Here is a 12,794-nt window from a genome sequence, read left to right as displayed (position 1 = left end):
TTTCCACTTTACTCAGCTTTCCTTTGGGGCCATTTTCTTTCCATCTCCCCTCGATAGTCCTGACTTCCACAGAAGTTACAATGAAACAATGCAGGAAATAAGCAGACAATGACGCTGCAGGACACGCAGGCCATTCCTACGTAACTCTCAGCTGATGCAGGTTCACCTCTAGCCTCAACCAGGGAGGGAAGGGGGCCCAGAACCACAGGACCACAGGAACTCAGAGAAATATAGTTGAACTGAAGCTCTTTATCCTCCTAGCCAATCTTTCTTGCATCTATTGCACCCAGGGCGAATGAATGAACTTCAAAGAACATCTTCTGCCATCAAGTTCATCAGTGACCAGAGGTGTACTTTTGCAACCTCCCTAGGAGCTTAGTTTTGGATGTCTTCCTACCATGAGTTTGGTTACCATAGCAACTGCCAGAGAAGCTCTGCCTGGAGGAGATATTTCTTATATAATGAGCCTGGAAGATCTTAAGGTGAACATAGACAACTTTTGCTGTTTTAGGCCTAAAAGACCTAACCTTTTTTCTTTCCCTGTTAGTTACTGGGATATATTTATAGCATTTATATCATGTTAACCATAAAATGAATATGACTTTATTTCCTTTTAAAAAGCAAGATAGTCAGATCATATAGAGATCACTGGGTTCCTGGGTCCTTAGGCCACCCTGGAATATATTATCCAAAGGTTCTCAGTCTTGCCTCCTAGTTTTGTCTGCATGAAGTCATTGCTCTTCTCAAGTCCTCCTCAGGACCTGTCAAATCAAAAACTCCTAAGCTGGAAGTTTGGAGCCATCCAATATTCGGTCCCTCCCCTACAAGCCTCCTCCTCTAGCTCATTGGGTGTAATGTTTGCACCATTTTGTCCTCTTCCTTTAGAGGAAGAGGTATCATCCCTCCCTGCTAAAGAGTATTGGTCAGTCTCTATGATAAGAATGGTATGACTCGGTTCCTAAGCCTGACCAGGCTCAGACACTTTCCTGGGACTTCTGCCAGTACTATATGGGAAGGCATCCTTTCGTCTCAGAGGCTGCTAAGTTGTTAGGTCAGGAGCCTGGGACCATCATGTCCAACATGTGGAGAAATCCTATATTAGGCTGCCAAGGCTGCCATAACAATACCATAGACTGGGTGGCTGTATTAGTCTGTTTTCATGCTGCTAATGAAGACATACCTGAGACTGGGCAATTTATAAAGGAAAGAGGTTTAATTGATTCACAGTTCAGCATGGCTGGGGAGGCCTCAGGAAACTTGCAATCATGGTGGAAGTGGAAGCAAACACATCTTTCTCCACACAGTGGCAGGAAGGAGAAGTGCAGAGCAAAAGTGGAGAAATCTCCTTAAAGAAATCATCAGATCTCATGAGAACTCACTCACTTATCATGAGAACAGCATGAGGGTGACTGCCTCCATGATCCAATTACCTCCCACTGGGTCCCTCCATGACATGTGGGGATTATACGAACTACAATTCAAGATGAGATTTGGGTGAGGACACAGCCAAACCACATCAGTGGCTTAAACAACAGACATTTACTTCTCACAGCTCTGGAGGCTGGATGTCTAAGATCAAGGTGTCAGCAGTCTTCTTTCCTCAGCTTACAAATGGGTCACCTCCTGGCCCTGCCCTCACATGGCTCTTCCTCTGCGCTTGCACTCCTGCTGTCTCTTCTCCCTCTTATAAGAACACTAGTCCTGTTGGATAAGGGCCCCGCCCTTACGACTTTATTTAACCTTAATTACTTACTGAAAGGTCTTGTCTGCAAATACAGTCACATTGGGAGTTAGGGCTTCATGTGAGTTTTGATGGAACACAATTCAGACTGTAATAAATTATATGGGAGAACTGGAAAAAAAGGTGAAGACCCAGTCACATTGTTCTAGGCTCCGGATACAGTGAGTCAGCCCTACCCCTCTAAAGATTTCATTTTCTTCAGTAATTTTTCTTTTCTCTCCACTGTACTCCCTTAAATATTTAAGCACATCTACATAATGGCCATTGTTTAGTCAAAATAAAGGAAGAAATAGTGTTTGGGGGTATTCGAATCTACAAACAATACTTTATTATAAATTAAGAAATATACTCTATATAGTTCTTTGTATATTGCACTTTAACCGAAGACATAGGCACTATCAACATCTCGATTATTTTATACATATAAAGATTGCCTTAAGCGGTTTTGCCCCAATACCTTCCTTAAGCACAATTTGTAAGATTCAGTTGTTCTAATATTTTATACCCTATCATCAAACAGAGATGAGAAGACCTCAGAATTCAGCAAGAATCTGCGTGCTTACCTCTTCTGATACAAATATCAGAAGCTGATTCTTAAAGCTTCTACTTTTACATAGAAATAAAAATATCCACTCCATTTCTAATCACAAATGGAAAGAACCCAAGGTGATACCCCAGCCAATCATCTACAATTAAAGAATTAATACTGTGCTCCCAGGATAAAATTCATAATATTTATGCACTCAATTGTACAGATGAGAAGAAAGAGACGCAAAAACTAGTGAAATAATACCTTCCAGTGCATGACTTTGAAACCAATTCATCTGTACTATAGGATACAATGGGGTGGCAAGGGGAGGGGAGGATCTACAATAATTTTTATACCTCCTTATCTGAAGAAAATGCCACCAAATTGATGTATTATTTAGCCTTTATTGCAAAGAAGGCCTTCCATTTGAATATGCTAGATACAGAACTCTAATAAACTCTGAGCTTTTTAATCACAGAAAATGTACCCTCATCCATCTTTCTGTCCCCTGCCCTTAATACTATGCCTGACCCAGAGTCAGGGATCTAAAGATATTTTTGGTATGAATGGGCAGAAAGACACACGCATGACCTTGAATGACAGAGACAATTGATTACAACTTATTAAAGTTGTCTGATGTGTCCAGAGTATTCCAAATATTGAACCCAAATTCTCAAAAGGCATGTGATAGAATGGGGTTATCCTTGATAATCTTTCTAACTTTATTTATAGTCTATTTTAGAGGTACCATCAGAGCAGATGTCAGAAAATCTGGGTTCCCATCTTGCATATTCCACAAATAAGGTTTATAGCATTGCACCAGTTGCTTAATCTCTGTGTCTTGAATCCTTATCAATAAAGTTCAATTAAGTGCATTCAAACACTTGTGTGAATACTAACAGTTCACTGGCAATTAATTTGAATATAAAAATCTGTAAGGCTTCTGCAATCTTGCTGAAATCTACCTTTCCCATTGGATTTTCTAAAATTCATCAGCACCTCCCAGCCTGCCCCATGTTTTGTATCCACACTTCCTTCTGCTGAGATGTTTTCTCTGCTATCTTCATCTCCCTAATTCCCAACCATTCTTCAAGACCCAGACCCACATACATCTCCTTAAAGCCTCCAGATGCACATGCACTGAAGGATTATGTGTAGGTGTATGAACTCCTTAAGGATGGAACACATTCAATTCTTTTTGGTGCTGCCCCTAGCAGCCTTCCCACCATACTTTGCATGAGTTCTGCGTGGAGCAAAGCAAATACTGTGGTTTTGGCCTCCCCTTGTTCCCTCAGGACCTCTTAGGTTCACTCAACCCAAGATCTCAAGATTTCAAAGAAATGAAGAGATTGAAGGCTTCTGTCTCACAAGTTAGTCACTGATCAGGCAGAGCGTTTGGCTTCTGCTTCCTCACATTTGTTTTGCACACACACAATGGTCTTGATATGTTTAGAGGAGAGGGTATTTGCATTGGGGCATGGCTGGTCCAACTGTCAGCCAACGTTCATGTTTCGTTCATAGCCCTCAGAAAGACAACTGAGAGTTCAAGGAATTAAGAAGTTAAGCCCATTTATTTAAAATTGTCTTTGACTTTCTCATTACCAACATAGGTATATTTTCTGCAAGTTTACAAAAGCAACTGGAACATATGTTAAAACAACAAGTTTCAGTGTCATCTGCAGCAACTAATTCTAGAGAATTGTCTTATCCAATTCTACTTCTTACTTATATGGAACTAAGCCTTAATCCACTTTTCAGATATGAAATATATTCATGATTCTGTCCCAAAATACAAAATCAAAAGTTAGCATTTGTCACATTAATTCATCTGGATGAACTTTGTGGTTCTGAACTCTGACAACGCTCAGGATGTCAAAGCTAACACCTGCTCCACCCCATGCCTACCCCAAAAACAGATGAGAGGCTTTTATAGGTTGCAAATCCTGGTCTGGTTTATTTATAAAGCAATAAATATTAGAAGCACAAACAAATTGCACGTGTGTAAACAAACTGTACAATGATTGATGAGAGATGAGGGAAGGTGGTTTGGAAGACTTCAAGAAGCATAATACCATCATCCTGACTGGAAGGTAGATGAAGAAAGAAAGCACCTTAGAAGCATTTGCGGTGGACAATGGATGGGCCTGCCTCATCATACTCTTGCTTGCTAATCCACATCTGCTGGAAGGTGGACAGAGAGGCCAGGATGGAGCCCCCAATCCAGACAGAGTATTTACGCTCAGGGGGAGCAATAATCTGCAGAAAGCAAACGAAAACTTCCTGTGAACTCTGAAGTTCCAAGCAAGGGAGAAATAACACGTTGGGAGGATTCACAGGAAAAAATATTAGATATTAATTAGCTATAATGTGGGATATGTCATACCACAAAATAATGTACCCAATCAAGTTATATGAACTCACCTCTATTTTATCATTTCTGTTATTAAAGATATATTTTAATATTAAATGGAATTTCTCCACTTATCTAGAGTATAATTTAGCAACAAGCTAAATGTATAGTGAAGGCCAGCCCAAAAGTTGGGGGCTTTTAAAATGTATTAGAAGATTTTGTTGCGTGTGTGTCTTTTTTTTTTTTTTTTTTTATTTTTTATTTTTTTTTTTTTTTTTTTTTTTTTTTTTTTTGTAAAAATTTATTTTTATTCACTGCCTAAAAGTGTTTTAAAAGTTACCTATCTTGGGAAAAGTGCTAAGAAAATCAGACAAAGTGCTAGAAAAGCTAACAGGTAAAGTTGGTAGGAGACAGGAAACTGAGTATGAAGGGAAAAGGAATTAGGAATGTAGCTCTGCTTAGAATACCAACTTCTGCCTTGGATTTCCCATTCATGAAAGTTATTTACCTTAATCTTCATGGTGCTAGGAGCCAGGGCAGTGATTTCCTTCTGCATACGATCCGCAATGCCAGGGTACATAGTGGTGCCTCCAGATAAGACATTGTTGGCATACAGATCCTTGCGGATATCAATGTCACACTTCATAATGCTATTGTAAGTTGTTTCATGGATGCCAGCAGATTCCATACCTAGGAACAAGTCACGCGCGCACACACACACACGCAAAAAAAAAAAAAAAAATCACAGTGCATTCAGGTCAAGGTAGAGGGGAAAGAACAGGATTTCTTAGGGTGAGTGAGCTGTCACCATTTGTCTCTGAAACATATGCTCCCCTATAAGACACACTGCAGGGTGGAACGGGTGCCTGACAGTTAATCCACAATAGAATGCCAAGAAAGGAGCAACTGTGCTTAGCACCTGTTTCGAGTAAACACCTCCTGTAACTATCAGATGTACGAAGATGTATTGGAAAAGGACAAGATACACGTTTAAACTAAAATAAATGCAGTTTTTGTTTATGGACTAAAATCAGATGCTGACAAAGTTCCTCGTGGAAAGCATTGCTTAGGAAGGATACATGTTGACATGTAAGTGTCCAGTTATTAGTATGAGTAGGAATGTTATTGCATTCAATGATGAGTAACTTGGAAAAGCCAGCTACTTGGTAACGAAACTTACTGGAAGAAGTCAGCACCCATGAAATAGCTCTTTTTCTGCAGATAGGTGATACTCAGCTGCTACTGTGTGCCATCCTTTATTTTGAGATGAACTCAGTGTGTCATCCTTTATTATATCACTAGAGCAGAACATAGACTTTCCCTCTAATGAGCCATCAGGACTTGAGGTTGAGCTGTGTGGGAGTCCAAACTACGACTTCTTTTAACTCAAGGGCTTCTTGAGCCTTCTAGATTTTACTCTGGGAAGCCTAAGATTTCCAGGGAAAATCGTGCCTCTGCACCAGACCCTACAGCTCACCAATGAAGGAGGGCTGGAAGAGCGTCTCAGGACAGCGGAAGCGCTCGTTGCCAATAGTGATGACTTGGCCATCAGGCAGTTCATAGCTCTTCTCCAGAGAGGAGGAAGAGGCAGCTGTGGCCATCTCATTCTCAAAATCCAGGGCAACATAGCACAGCTTCTCTTTAATGTCACGGACAATTTCACGTTCCGCTGCAGAAATAAAGGGTATCACAGTCAAGCTCTGAAGCAAGAAGTCCATTATAGGGAGGTAGGTAGATTCAGTGAGGGAGGAAGGAAGTAGACCCACACTGTGGCAGATGAGACACACCCACACCCACCAGTGGTGACAAAGGAGTAGCCACGCTCAGTGAGGATCTTCATGAGGTAGTCAGTGAGGTCCCGACCAGCCAGATCCAGACGCATGATGGCATGGGGCAAAGCGTAGCCTTCATAGATGGGGACATTGTGAGTTACACCATCCCCAGAGTCCAGAACAATGCCTGTCAGGGGAAGCAGACAAGAACAAGGTAAAGTCCTGAGGACAACACCACTGCTTTAGCCATGGCAAAGCCTGCTTCCAATCTGGGTTGAGAGATGCTAGCAATGGGCATTGATCCAGATAAAATTAGATCCCTTACACACAAAGAATAAAAATGAGCATGGTGCACACTAAATCTAAAGCAAACTGCAGCTCATCCTTTCAACTATTATAGTAGATAAAAAAATTCCCGAGGACACTTTCATATGACCATCCTTCTTATCACCCCTGAGCACATTATATAAACACCCAAGTGTGTTTTTCTCTGCTTTTACTGGACTTACACGTTCCCCTCTTTTGACTCAGACCCTGTAGGGAATGTATTCTCCCTGAGGATGCTTACCCAAGTGATATGATGGTTTATTCACATCCCAGTGACTGCTGCACTCCAAGTTGCTACATTGTTCTGAGCTTTAAATAAGGGAAGGACCTAACTCCACAGTTTATCATCTCCAACAATAAGTGTGCTCTGAAACTAACCTCAGGGCACTATTGTCACCTCACTTTTAGCACGGAGACCTTGCTAGGGAACGGGAGGAAAGAGAGAAAAGGGATTATCCTTTTTTCAATCTGGGGGATCTGATTTCACAGCAAGGTCGGTGACTTAGGAATATGATTAATCAGTAACTGTCCCCAGAGCCCAAGCGTACCTGTGGTACGGCCAGAAGCATACAGGGATAGCACTGCCTGGATGGCCACGTACATGGCAGGGACATTGAAGGTCTCAAACATGATCTGGGTCATCTTTTCCCGGTTGGCCTTGGGGTTCAGTGGGGCCTCTGTGAGCAGGGTGGGGTGCTCCTCAGGAGCCACACGGAGCTCGTTGTAGAAGGTGTGGTGCCAGATCTTCTCCATATCATCCCAGTTGGTGATGATACCGTGCTCGATGGGGTACTTCAGGGTCAGGATGCCTCGCTTGCTCTGGGCTTCATCACCTACATAGGAGTCCTTCTGACCCATACCAACCATAACTCCCTATGAGAAGAAAAAAAATGAGAAAATCATGCTCCCACCATGTCAGGAATATAATCAGTGTCTTGTCCATTTATATCTAACTGCCCAATTCAAGGAACATATTTAAATACCAGAAATAATAAGCAATAGAATTTTATCCCAATTTAGAAGAATTATTTAAAAATCAGTCTTCGACCTTCCCACCACTCCCTCAAAGATGTATAATTCTATTGTTGAGAATATAACTCAGGAGAGAATGAAGCTATTTCACTGAAGAAGCAGAGCATCACCTCACCTTAAAAATATCATATGCCTTCATTAAATTATTAAGCTCATCACCCATGTCAACTGGAATATAGATGACTGCATTTTGGAATGAATTAATGACACATTGTATTTCTCCTAAGAAAAGATTTTGACATTCAAGTGAACACATAATGATGGGCTGATATGCCATCTTCACTCCAACAGTGAAACTGAGCCTGTCCAGAGCTGTCCTGGAGTCATTCACCAGCTCCAAGGACTAAGGTCTCGTCCTTGGCAGCCTGCCTGGCCAGGCATGTGACAAATCCAGAGAGCATGGCATTTCTTTTAATAAACGAGGTGGCATGTCACTATCACCATGGCACTTGCTGCCTCTGTCACGCCTGGCTTCTAAAAATGCCACAGCCAGGAAGGAGATAGATTTCACCTTTGGGGAGCCCTGTAAACTGGCTGTGAACACGAGAGAGGAATGTGATTGGTTGGGAGAGGTTATATTGTTAGAAATTTACACAGGACTGAAAAGGGAAGACAAGGAAGAAAGTGAAGTGTATAAGGCAGAGAAGACCCTAAGGACTAAAAGTCCAAAAGGCCGCAAATGGAAAAAAGCTGGTGGCGTTCACACCAGTGAGTGGGACCCTTTGAGAGGCCTGCCACTCAGGTGTGCCTTTCTCAGTATGTTGAGGTTTGCTGGGGTATTGCTTGCCTTGGCTTGGATTTGAAGTGAATCAGCCTTTTCTTAATTTGACCTAAAGAGTTCACACCACAAGTGGGTCAAGTGAGAGCCATTTTCTAGATGGTTGGACAGAGGAGGTGGCAGGAAGGGGTGTCGAGTAGGACCAGGGGCTTGGCAGGAAGTTTACCTGGTGCCGCGGGCGGCCCACGATGGATGGGAAGACCGCGCGGGGAGCGTCATCGCCCGCAAAGCCGGCCTTCACCAGCCCAGAGCCATTGTCGCACACCAGGGCGGTGGTCTCCTCGTCGTCACACATCTTGGCACAGCTTCAGGGGGTTCTGCAGGTTGAGGAGGGGAGGGTGGGCCACGTTGTGCAGCTGGCCTTCTCCGGACCCAGAGAAGCGGACAGATCAGAGCGGAGATGTGGGGACTGGATAGGGGCGTGGGCAGGGGAGATTCCTGCCACCTCCCTTCCCTTCAAGTCACAAAAGGGAGAGAAGCCGCGGAGGAGACGGGAGGGGGGAATCCACCCAGGCTCTCTGGCCAGGAGTCTCACCTAGGGCACCAGGTACAAGGAGGACCCAGGAAACCCAGCTCCTTAGTCCTCCCCAGCTCTTTCATCCTTTTCACAAACTGGGAACTCGATCTCCAGCCCTGTCCATACCGCCCTGCCTTTGCCCCAGATGGAGGGGAAAGCGCACGAGAGTAGGGACACAAACGCCCCTTGGGGAGCCACCGAATTCCCCTTCTTAGAGCCCCTGCTAGGTCCTGCGAGGACCGAGGACCGACGCCCAGGAGAAACAAGTTAGAACCAAATCAAAAAGCGTAGGGGGAAAAAACAGCAGTTGCAGAGTGGCAGGAGCCGGGTTGGGGTGATGTCTGGCAAGGCCTGCGGACCGAGAGGGGAGGGAGCGCGCAGGGCCGGGCTCTGACTCACCGTCCGCGGGGCGGGTGGGCTCGGCTTGGCTAGGGCGGCGGGCGCTGGGTGGCGGGCTCCAAGAGGGCCGCTTTATAGCACGCTGATGGACAGGGTCAGTTGGAGCAGCCGGGGGCAGGGGTGGGGGGCCCGGTCTGCCACCTTGCCTTATTTGGTCGCCTTCGTACCCGCTAGGACTACCGAGGCCATTCTTGGAGCCAAGGGCAGGGGAGAGGATCAGCCAGTGGGGCCCCCAGACCATGTAAGGAAGGGGAGGGGGCAGCCAGGGGGATGGCCAAATAGGGAGCTGGGGAGGGGCAGGAGGTGAAGGGTAGGGGGCAGGGGAAGACTAAGTGACGCCAGCCCACCCCTCCCCGTTTCTGGGGGTGGTGTGCTCCGTGGATGGGCTATGGATTCAGTCCTCATAGCCCCGCCAACCTGGGGGACAATAAACCACATGCAAGTGGGGGGTGCTTGGCGCCCTGCCCTCTGCTGAGGGGTCCTGACAGCTGGGCTAGGGCAGCAGGGGAGCGACAGCGGCTTCTCGTCTTCCAGGGCTGCCACGAGCACAAAGGACACCACAACAGCACATCTGAGTGGCTGGAAAAGGGGCAACCGGGACAGGGCACCCTTCTGGTCTAGTCCCCACCAGCCTGGATAGCTTTACTCAGAGAGGTGGGGCTGGGCTCATCTAGGTCAGAAAACAGATTAACCAAGGCCACCGAATTCCAAATCACGCATGGATCAGGTCTGGCCGGGGAAGAGACAGAAAAGGTTTGCTGTGAGAGCTTGGCCAAGTCTTGCTGGAGAAAGGACCAGGTTTACTCCAGCCTAATTATTGGGTAGTCCTCATCCATGCTGCGGGGGTTTTGCTCAAACTCAGACTCTGGTCTTCAAGCCAGAAAAGGACCCCCTGCTGCTAAAGTGAATAAAGGAACAAAAGCAGAATGTAGCTTGCCCACCTGATGGTGGGGAGATGAGCATCTTTAAACTGGGGGCAGACAATTTCATTCCAGGTGGCGACAGGACTGAAAAGGCAAATACTTGGATGAAGAACATAGCAGCAACTTAAACTATAAGGATATACCAATCCTTGCTACTCAAAGTGCAGTCTGTGGACAAGCAGTATTGTTATAACCTGGGAATGAACTAGAAATGCAAAGTCTCAAGCGCTATCCCAATCTGCTTTTCAGCGTTTGCTTGGTATGTACATTAAAGTGTGAGAAGCATTGATGTAAATGACAGATATCATCTCTTTTGTGGAAAACAGATTTTTTGCAAGATCTTGAACTTCTGAGAAGGAAAAAGAAAAATGACATGAAAAGAGGAGGGGGGAAGGAAGAGGGAGACAGAAGGACACAGACCACTAGTTTGCCCTGGGGTGCCCTGCATTCTCAGTTCTTTACTGGCGCTTTGATTTTTAATGCTCGTGTTTTTCCTCCAGTTCACACCAGTTAAAAATAGAAAGCTGGGCACTGGCATCTCTCTCTAGAGTGGTCTTGGATTGATATGCTGAGGAGGTCTGCTGATTAGATACTTGTCCCCACTCGGGAATGCTGGGCCCTCCCCTCTGAACTCCCCAACCATGTTTGGGTTGGTCTGCAGAAGAAGCGTGGTGGGGCCGGGGGAGAGGCCTGACTGAAATGCCTGCGTGCAGCACAGCAAGCATTTTACAGTGAAAATGTCTACTGACAGGATGCCAAGAGTGGAACTGCCTTGTCTCATGAAAGTATAGAAAAAACAAGGAAAAGGAGAAATAGCACTGGTGTCAGAGCCAGACAGACCTGAGCTCAGATGCTACCTCTGTCACTTACTATCTGTTTGGTCTTGAGCAAGATACTTAACCTTCCCAGGCCCCAAGTTTTCCCTCTCAAAAGCGATACCATAACACTTCTGGCATAAGTTACTGTGTATTGTAATAATTAGAGACAAATGCTGTAGGTAATGTGGAAGCTACAAAGTGAATTGTATGTGTAATAATGATACTTTTGGAGACAGTGATAGCTCTGCCTTTTGAAGAATCAGGTTGATTTCATTCTTCACTGATTCAGCAAATCTTTGCAGGACAAGAACTGTGCCAGTTAAGGATTCCGTGATAAATAAAACAGAACAGGACTCATCCTCTGTGGCAAATACAGAAAGTCAGACAGCTATGGTACAGGCTGGAAAGGAAAAAGAGGTAGCAGCAGGACAGTCACAAAAAGGGAAGGGCAGTCTCCAAGAGTTTCCGAGAAAGCTTCCCTAAGTTGTTCGTTTTTAAAAGTAGAACAGAACTGAGGCTCATGGACATTTGTGTGAGAGAGAGTTTCTATATGGGAGTGGCTGATGAGATTCCCACTTTCACTGCTGTAGGTGCAGGAACGGAAAGCCATGATCACTGACCTCAGTCCTTCGCACAGGCTTCCAGGGCCTAGGAGGCCACTTCCAGCCCACTCATTGCAGGACCATTGGTTCTAGTCGGGGGTGGGGGGGGGTAGTAGAGTGGAAGACTCACACCAATTCTGTGAAACAATATTCACCCTAAAAGTGTTTTTAAAATATGTTTCCTATTCTACTCAATTTAATTGCTCAAAACAGTGTATTTTCATATGTGTATTTACACTCATAACAGTGTATTTTCATGTGTTATGTGTATAGGAAGAAAGCTTATCTCTTAAAGATTTATGATTGTTTGATATTTACTATTGTATTACTGCTTGATCTCCACATTTTATATTTCATTTTTATTTATTTGTTTCTCCCTCTGTTACTCAGGTTAGAGTGCAATGGTATAATCAGGGCTCACTGCAGCCTGGACCTTCCAGGCTAGGGTGATCCTCCCACCTCATCCTCCCTAGCTGTTGGGACTACAGGCACACGCCACCACACCCAACTAATTTTTGTACTTTTTGTAGAGACGGGGTTTCACTATGTTGCCTGGGCCGGTCTGAAACTCCTGGGCTCAAGTGGTCTGCTAGCCTCAGCTTCCCAATGTGCTGGGATTACAGACATGAGCCACCAAGCCTGGCCTTGATGTCCACATTTTAAAAACTTTGAACCTGATTTTATATATTTTAAAATGAAATCTTACTTTCCTGTTGGTTTACATGACTGAGTTTCATTTAAACAACTTTTTAGGGATCTACTTAATATGAAAATTGAGATTGGCTTTTTGGCATATAAAAATGACATCTTGAAACAAAAAAAATTACAGAAGAAAGAAAAAAATGGCATCTCCTCATTGATATATTAAAGATTTTTTTATTACGGTAAAATATGCATGCTATCAAATTTACTATCTTAACCCTTTAGAAATACACGGTTCAAAAGTGTTCAGTGCATTCACATTGTTGCTCAGTCTTCCAATGTTATTCTTTTAATGTAATTGTGA

At 44.4% G+C, this 12,794-nt stretch overlaps 1 protein-coding gene across 1 annotated transcript; it reads right to left on the bottom strand.

The window, feature by feature from the left end:
* Positions 1-4,200: 4,200 nt before the first annotated feature.
* On the bottom strand, positions 4,201-9,707 carry ACTC1 (actin alpha cardiac muscle 1). The gene is made up of 7 exons (XM_017539528.2): positions 9,446-9,707; positions 8,696-8,846; positions 7,268-7,592; positions 6,418-6,579; positions 6,098-6,289; positions 5,129-5,310; positions 4,201-4,526 (listed from the first exon to the last, which is right to left on the bottom strand). The coding sequence occupies exons 2-7, from the start codon at positions 8,822-8,824 to the stop codon at positions 4,383-4,385; spliced, it is 1,134 nt and encodes a 377-aa protein (XP_017395017.1). The 5' UTR covers positions 8,825-8,846; positions 9,446-9,707; the 3' UTR covers positions 4,201-4,382.
* Positions 9,708-12,794: the final 3,087 nt, after the last annotated feature.

This window comes from Cebus imitator, unplaced genomic scaffold (assembly GCF_001604975.1).
Source record: "Cebus imitator isolate Cc_AM_T3 unplaced genomic scaffold, Cebus_imitator-1.0 Scaffold119, whole genome shotgun sequence".
Lineage (NCBI taxonomy): Eukaryota > Metazoa > Chordata > Mammalia > Primates > Cebidae > Cebus > Cebus imitator.
The sequence above is the reverse complement of the archived record's forward strand: the minus strand, read 5'-3'. Positions and strand labels throughout refer to the sequence as shown.

What these genes read in the sequence shown, in the direction of transcription:
- ACTC1 (XM_017539528.2), bottom strand. Translation starts at nt 8,824, where the DNA reads ATGTGTGACGACGAGGAGACCACCGCCCTGGTGTGCGACAATGGCTCT. An exon ending in CTTCCAGCCCTCCTTCATTG is followed by an intron (nt 5,311 to 6,097) that starts GTGAGCTGTAGG and finishes ACTTGTTCCTAG; the next exon opens with GTATGGAATCTGCTGGCATC. An exon ending in CTAGCACCATGAAGATTAAG is followed by an intron (nt 4,527 to 5,128) that starts GTAAATAACTTT and finishes TGCTTTCTGCAG; the next exon opens with ATTATTGCTCCCCCTGAGCG.